This window comes from Melozone crissalis, unplaced genomic scaffold, assembly GCF_028551555.1.
Source record: "Melozone crissalis strain CALT ecotype California unplaced genomic scaffold, PUWL_Pcris_2 ptg000046l_1, whole genome shotgun sequence".
In the NCBI taxonomy this organism is placed as follows: domain Eukaryota; kingdom Metazoa; phylum Chordata; class Aves; order Passeriformes; family Passerellidae; genus Melozone; species Melozone crissalis.
In genome coordinates, this window is record NW_026535824.1 from 1062343 (window position 1) to 1070512 (window position 8170).

The 8170-nt window shown below is 52.9% G+C and overlaps 1 protein-coding gene across 1 annotated transcript; it reads left to right on the forward strand.

Moving 5' to 3' along the window:
* Window positions 1–3679: 3679 nt before the first annotated feature.
* Window positions 3680–4414, forward strand: LOC128943548 (olfactory receptor 14J1-like; the record flags this gene model as incomplete). Its single annotated transcript, XM_054286460.1, has 1 exon — window positions 3680–4414. A coding segment is annotated over one exon (735 nt), but the record flags the coding sequence as incomplete, so codon positions are not given.
* Window positions 4415–8170: the final 3756 nt, after the last annotated feature.

An 8170-nucleotide genomic window follows, 5' to 3' on the forward strand; every position in this document is an offset into this window, starting at 1 on the left:
TAGATGAAGAGAACCTTTGTTCCTAAGCAGCTCATCTTTAAACTAATACCCCATAAACTAACATGCCCATAAACACAGATGTGGCAAAAGATGTGAAAAAATGGGAGGGACTTCACGATTGCAGATTTTCTGGGAGGCTGATGTTCATGGGAATTGAGAGCCACGAGAAATATGTTTTCTTGTAAAGCTTCCATAGCATGGAAGAGAGACTCCTTTCCCTACGTGAATTGAAGAAAAACTATTCTAGAGGTGGCAAAGTGACTGAAAATTTTAGGTTTTGTCTCTTTCATTGTCAGTAAGAAAGAAAAGCTTGCAGGGAGAGGAGAAGTGTTCCAAAAGTTTTTTTTGCATTCATATTACTCTTTCTTCTAGTTACTGGTAATAAACTTTTCTTTATACCCTTTTGAAGTTTTGAGGCTACTTTGCCTTTCTCCTAATCCTACCTCACAGCAGGAAATAAGTACGTATAATCTAGTGAGTGTACTGGTATATAGCCAACACTGAACCCATCACAATCATTGCTGTATTCTCCAAGAAATCTCAAATTAGTGAACAAAAACCACTACAGACAGCTTCCTGATGAGCTCCATGAGAGCAGAGGGAAATCAAGGCAGAGCCATGGTTTGTCAGGATTTGCTTGATCCTCATGCGCCTCACTGTGCATTTGGAGCTGAGCCCTTGAACCTTAGGGCCTGAGAGGAGATTGCACAAACCTTTCCAGGAGTCAAAGTCAGAAGAAAACCGCAAAGTGTCTCAAGGCATTCATGGCTCCCACTGAGGTCCATCCCCAACACAGGCTCCTCATGGACTCCTTGGAGGACAGAATTGAAGGCCAGAATGGCACAAAAACCTCTCAGAGACTCAGCATGGAAAGGAAATTCCAAAGTACCTTAAAAACCTTGAGTATCTCAAAGTATTAATGAGCCCCACTGAGTGTCAGTACAAAGCTCCCAAGGGACTTGTTAAAGTAGATACCTGGGGCCATGATTGCACAAACCTCTCACAGAGTCTGTATCAAAACGGAAACACCAAGTACCTTAAAAGAACTGAAGTACCTTGAAGCATTAATGAGCCCCACTGAGTGTTGTTACTGACAAAGCCTCTCCAGGGACTAATTACAGCAGATAATTGGAGGCCATCATTGCACAAAGCTCTCAGAGACTCCAAGGCAAAAGCCAAACCCAAAGTCCTTTGAAAAACCTGCAATCCCTGCAGGGAGCATTCAGGAGTCCCCATTCCTGAGCAAGGCTCCCCAGGGACTCCTTCCAGCAGATCCTTGAGGCCACTGGGATGTGGGCTAGGGGGGGATGCTGAGGGCAGGACAAGGGGCTGCCAGTGCCCAGCCTGGCTGGGGCTGTGCCAGGAGGCCCCAGGGCCTCAGCACAAGGTGTCTCCTCACAGCCCTTGGTGGTACAGACCCTGCTGTGCCCCAGGGCACCAAGACTTGGCTTCTCTTTGTCCCCACCTGTCATCACTGCCTCCAGTTCTCTGCTCTGCCTGGGGTCTGGGGACACTTTTTCAGTCGTGTCCCTCAGTGGGACCCATTACAAGTCCAAGAAACTTTGGAGTTGGATTCTGACTTGGAGTTCTGGAGAGGTTTCTTCAGCTCCTTCTCAGGGACTGATGTTCAGGGCCTGAGCACAAAGCCCCAGAGGCTCATTACAGTCCTAGTCCTGTATCTGGGCTGCTGAGCTGAGCTGGGCTCCTGGTACAGATGCAGCTCCTGGTAACCAAGAAGAGCTTCAAAAGCACATTTCTCCTGATGAGCAGCTCTTCTGCCAGCCCAGCAGGGCTGGGGCACTGCCTGCAGCCAGCCCAGGCACAGCACAGAGGCACAGAGAGCTTCAATCAGTCAGGGCTGGGAAGGTGCTGAGAAGTGCCTGGGGCAGAATCACTGCCAGCCCTTGGCACAGGAACCTCTGGCTGCAGGACAATGCAGCTGCAGCTCCTGGAGCCATCTCCTGCTGCTGGACCATTCCAATGCCTATAGACTCTGTGAGTACAACTCTGGGTATTTTTGGTGCAGGGGAGGTGAAATGCTCATGAAGCTCTGATGTACTGAGGGGTTCTGATCAGTCACAGAATATTTCCAAGACAAGGATTTTGATAAAAATGAGGAAAATTCCTAAGACTGTATTCAGTTTCCTACTATTGGAGGATGACGGGGAGGGGGTATAAATATTAAAGGATGATTATGAATTTTGACAAGTACCTGAGAAATCTGAACTGTTACTTTTAGTGATCAATAGGTTCACAGGAGATTCCTAATGTACTTTCAGCCACTCCTCTGCCCATGGACAGCACCAGCATCACCTTTGCATGACCCATCAGGCTCAGTCTGAGCTGTCCTTTCTCCAAGCTGCAAACAGAACCTGCCCCATCCAGTGCCCTGCAAACAGGCAGGGTTCTGTAGGACCAAGGAGAGTGCACAGAGATTTTTTGGGGTCTGTGAGTGCTGGCACAGAGAGATCAGGCACAGGGAAACACCTGCAGCAGGGAAATCTGCAGGAAGCAGAGAGAAGATCAGGGAATGAAAGAAAACAAAACCCAGCAATGCTGTGGCAGGGAGAGTTTAGAGATGCCCACAGGATCCCCTCCAGTGCAGCCCCTCCCTCTGAACAAGCCCCCTCCCTCCTGTGCCCCAGCCAAGCCTTTGCCCTCAGGGCCGGGGCTCCAAGGTGTGCAGCCCCTCCTGTGCAGGCAGAACTGCAGCAGAGCCGTGGGGCAGCTCTGCAGCCCCGGGCCCAGTTCCCTCTGCAGAGCACAGGGCTGGGAGCATCTGCCCGGCCCTGGGGGCTCTGGCAGGGGGCACCGCTGGCTCAGGGTGACGCTGTCCCCAGTGCCTGGCTCTGGGCAATGCTGTCAGTGCAGCCAGGGAAGGAGCTGCATCTCCCTTCATCCAATACCATCATAAGGACACTTGGGAGTGTCCCTGAGATTTCAGTCCAAGCTGGGAGCTTCAATCCAGGGCGCAAACCTGTCCTGGAGTATCTCTGAGATATAAGATTGGTGGAGAAAGGCAGCGGTGTTGTTACACTGAAAATGCTGCTGGGTTGGTGAAATGAGCAAAGAGAGCCCTTGGCCACAAATGTGGAGCTGGGCTGTAGTGGATCCATCTGCTCTCAGCAGTACCTAAGGCATTTTTGGGAATAAACATGGGAAGTTGATGACCCTCCACCTGCTAAAGTTTAAACCCCTGACAAAATCTGAACAGATCAGAATGAAAGAACACCTCCCCTTAGTCTCCACTCAACACTTTGTCTCAGAGAAATCACTCTATTCTCCCGGGGGGCAGCAAAAATGCTGAGGGCTTATGATATCCAAGAATACCAAGACAGACATGGAGGGAGCTTAAAAAGAAAACTGCAGAACACTTGAACACAAAAGGAGGTCTGTGTCACTTACAGGGGACAGCGTATGGGAAATTGCTTTGATTTTGCTTACGGGTGTCTCCTCTATCTCTACACTGTCTTTTTCTCCATGAACAGGTCCACATGCCAAGGATCAGCAAATGTCCAACAGCAGCTCCATCAGGCACTTCCTCCTGCTGGCATTGGCAGACACGCGGCAGCTGCAGCTCCTGCACTTCTGCCTCTTGCTGGGCATCTCCCTGGCTGCCCTCCTGGGCAACGGCCTCATCATCAGCACCGTAGCCTGCGGCCACCACCTGCACACGCCCATGTTCTTCTTCCTGCTCAACCTGGCCCTCACTGACCTGGGCTCCATCTGCACCACTGTCCCCAAAGCCATGCACAATTCCCTCTGGGACACCAGGGACATCTCCTACACAGGATGTGCTGCTCAGCTCTTTTTCTTTCTCTTCTTTATCATAGCAGAGTTTTCTCTCCTGACCATCATGTGCTACGACCGCTACATGTCCATCTGCAAACCCCTGCACTACGGGACCCTCCTGGGCAGCAGAGCTTGTGCCCACATGGCAGCAGCTGCCTGGGCCAGTGCCTTTCTAACTGCTCTCATGCACACGGCCAATACATTTTCCCTGCCCCTGTGCCATGGCAATGCCCTGGGCCAGTTCTTCTGTGAAATCCCCCAGATCCTCAAGCTCTCCTGCTCCAAACCCTACATCAGGGAACTTGGAGTTTCTGTTTTCACTGCCTCCTTAGCTTTTGGTTGTTTTGTGTTCGTTGTTTTCTCCTATGTGCAGATCTTGAGGGCTGTGCTGAGGATCCCCTCTGAGCAGGGACGGCACAAAGCCTTTTCCACCTGTCTCCCTCACCTGGTTGTGGTCTCCCTGTTTATCAGCACTGGTATATTTTCCTATCTAAAGCCCCCCTCCATGTCCTCTCCATCCCTGGATCTGACCCTGTCAGTTCTGTACTCGGTAGTGACTCCAGCCCTGAACCCCCTCATCTACAGCCTGAGGAACCAGGAGCTCAAGGCTGCCGTGTGGAGACTGATGGCTGGATGCATTCAGAAAGACTAAATTAGATGACAGTTTTTGCAAATCACTTGTAATAAAAGTCATCTTAGATAGCTCTTGTTGGTTTTCTTGCTGGTGGTTTTTTTTCCCTTGATTGTAGTTTTTCCATATTTTCCAAAAGAAAAGCCACAGTTCATTCCATTTCACATTTTGTGTATCTCAAGAGTTCCTGTGGCCACAGACTGTGTCAAGGAGGGGCTGCAGTCTTGGTGGCTGTAAAGGAACTAAAGGATCTCCCAGCAAAGTTTTCTGCAGAGATGCCCTTTTGTTGCCTTCTCTGGAGGTGCAGCACCAATGTCTGTGTGCAGAGCTGGGGGCAGATCAGGGCTGGCCCAGCAGCTGTGCCCAGCAGCAGCAGCACTTGGTGTTGCCAGTGCTGCTGCCGTGGCCCTGCCCCGCTGCCCTGGTGGCCCTGGTGTTGCTGTAGGGCCTGAGTGCTCTTGGGGCCGGGCACAGCCCTGGGGGTGGCACTGCCGGGGCTGCAGCACGGACAGGCCATGGGCACTGCTGGGGCGGCACTGACGCCTCAGGCCAGGGCCTGGGGGCCCCAGGCTCCTTGCCCAGGCTCTCTCAAGAACACGGCCAGGCCAATGCTCAGCACAGAAACCCCCGTGAGCAGCCTCAGGCTGGCCGTGGGCAGGCTGGGGGCAAACAGCATGGCTGGGGCTCTGCAAGGGCCCTGGGGCAGACGGGATAGAGCAGCAGAGCAGGGGCTGATCCATCCCCAGTGCGCTGCACAGCCCAGGGCAGCGTCCCAGAGCATGCTCATGCAGCTGCCAACAACATCCCCCCTCTGCAGCCCTGGCCTCTCCCTCAGCTCACACAGGTGCCCCATCCTTGCAGGCACAGACACGGCAGCACTGGCTCAGCAGCCCCTGTTTGCATTGCACAGAGCAGAGGGAGCACCCCCATGCTCTTGGTGTGGGGACATGAACGTGAGGGAGCACAAATGCCATCAGCCCCATGGGCCAGCAAGGGCTGGGGGACACCGGGGAAACCACTCAGTTTTTTCTTGGCCTCTGCAGTCAGGCAGAGAGTTTGTTCCCATCCGCTGAGAGTTCCCTGTCCCAGTGCAGACGCTGTTGCTCAGAGCCAGGGCTGCCTAGCAGCCACCCCCAAAATGCCTTCAGCATTTCCTTGACTTCACCTTTGCTTTTTTCACTCTTCCTGCTGCAAGTTTCTTCCTATTGCCCAGCCCTGTCCCCTCCCCTGCAAACAGCCCATCCCTGTTTGCCCTTTCCTCTCTGGCCCCACTCCCCATTGCAGTTCCTGACTTGGCCCCATGGGAACGTCCCTTGGGCAGCAGGATCATCCTACAAGTGCTGCAGGAATTGTCTGCAGGCTCCTGCAGTGCCTGGTGCTGCTCCCTTGCCAGAGGCACCCCAGGCCAGGGGGGAACATCTGGGCTGCTGTGTCTGCCTCTGGGGCTCCCTGTTCTGGGCAGTGAGGAGGAGCTGCAGAGGCTCTGCAGGACTGACAGGATGGGCTTTGGGGCTGGCAGGAGAAGCTGAGGGACCTGGGCTGCTGCAGCTTCTCAAGAGGGGGCCCAGGGCTCATCCTGCAACTGCTCCAAGGGTGGTTCCAGAGAATCCCAGAATCAGCAAGGCTGGAACAGGCCATGGAGATCATCAAGTCCAGCCTGTGCCCTGACACCGCCTTGTCTCCCCTGAGCCTCGTCTTCTCCAGGATAAACAACCTCAGCTTCCTCAGCAACTCCTTACAGCACTTGTGCTCCTGACCCCTCCCCAGCCTTGTTGCCCTTCTCTGGACACGCTCCAGCCCCTCCATGTTCTTCCTAAATTGGGGGCTCCAGAACTGCAAACAGCACTTGAGGTGCTGCCCAAGCATTGCTGAGCACAGGGGAACAATCCCTGCCCTGCTCCTGCTGGCCACACCATTCCTGAGCCAGGCCAGGAGCCATTGGCCTTCTTGGCCACCTGGGCACACTGCTGCCTCATGCCCAGCCTGCTGTCCATCAGTCCCTGCAGGTCCCTTTCTGCCTGGCTGCTGTCTGGCCCCTCTCGCACCTTGTGGAGGAAGGGAAGGGAAGGGAAGGGAAGGGAAGGGAAGGGAAGGGAAGGGAAGGGAAGGGAAGGGAAGGGTCCAGATCCAATCCTTCCTGAAATGTGGGGTTTGCTGGAACTGCCAGTGCCTTGACCTGAAAATTTCCCTATTCTGGCACAGCTCAAGTGCAGCAATTTGCTGGCACAGAAATCCAAAACCCGGCAACTTTCTGCTACTGGGTCTGGCACCTCCCACATCTTGTGTTTGCTGCCCCAGTACCCAGATTTGGAAATTTCCTGGTGCCCGCACAGCCCAAGTCCAGTGATTTGCTGGCACAGAAATCTAAAGTTTGGAAATTTCAAGGTTCTGACTCCAGCACCATCCAGATCTAGTGTTTGCTGAGACTGCCAGTGCACAGATTTGGAAATTTCCCGATGCCTTCACAGCCCAGGTCTAGCAATTTGGTTTTAGCTAGCTTAGGAAGAGAAGTTCCTCGGACTGTGACTTTCCTTTTTCTTGGAACTGTTTAAACCTGCTCTGGACTGAAAACCCAGACAAACACCTGCAGCTCACACCTGTGGCCCCCCGAGCTCTGGGACGCTGCATTCCAGCACCAGAGGGACTTAGAAGAGACCGAGTGAGCCAACTACAAGCCACAACAAGGACTTTCTGAATTTTCCATCTCTTCAGCACTGTCCAAGGTTTTATTTAATATTATTCATTTTTCATGCTTGTGAATACTTTACTTGTTTAATAAACTGAGGTTTTTTTCACTTTTCTCGAGGGAAGTCTTTTCCTGAACTAGTAGGGGTAGGGGCTGCTTGAACTTTCTTTCTAGATGTATTCCTTTTGGAGATTTCCTCCCAAAATTTGCCCTAAGCCAGCACAAACAGTCACAATGAAAACTTCACCAGTGGCATAATTTCCTGGTGGCAAATCTTGTGACAGAAGCTTGACCTTGTTCTCCATGAGAAATTCTTGGGAAGAGCAGACAGGACAAGATTCCTGGAAAACTGAAACAGCTTTCCAGAAGTGAAATGAAAATGGAAGAAACAATCCAAGATGTTTTCCTCTATTTATTTCTATGCTCCCCTTTTCCATGTTGCATCCCAGTAATTCCAGAGGTACCTCACCTCTAAGATCAGTGACTTAGGGATTTTTAGGCGTTCTAAAATACCATGAGCCACACACAGTTTTCCTTCTCCTGTTTTTACTGGAAAGCAACACTGGACATGTAAGTGTAGTGCTTGGGTCAGGTAGGAATCCTACCCCAAGGGAAGGTGGCCCGACAGTGTTTGACCCTCAGCAAGGACAATGCACAGCAGCAGGCGAGGGGATCGCTGTGCCAGTGCGCAGGAGTCAGGGCTCTGCATCTGGGCTCAGCGCTGGAAGGTTCCCGTGTTTGGGCAGACGGAGGGGCTGTCCCCGGGGCGCGCGGGGCTCGAACGTGGGGCTCGTGGGGCGAGCGGGGAACGGACACGGGGACGAACGGCCCCGGTGCCTCAGTTGCAGCGGCGGCAGCAGCGGCAGCAGCAGCAACAGCGTCGGCAGAAAAAAGACCACAGACCCTAAACACTGCTTCTCATTCTCATTCTCATTCTCATTCTCATTCTCATTCTCACTCTCATTCTCATTGTTCTCTCTCTCTCCCGCTGTCGGGCACCCTTCTCTCGGGGTCCCTTGCCCGGCGTCCCTCTCCTCTCCCCGCCTCCCTGTCCCCTGCCG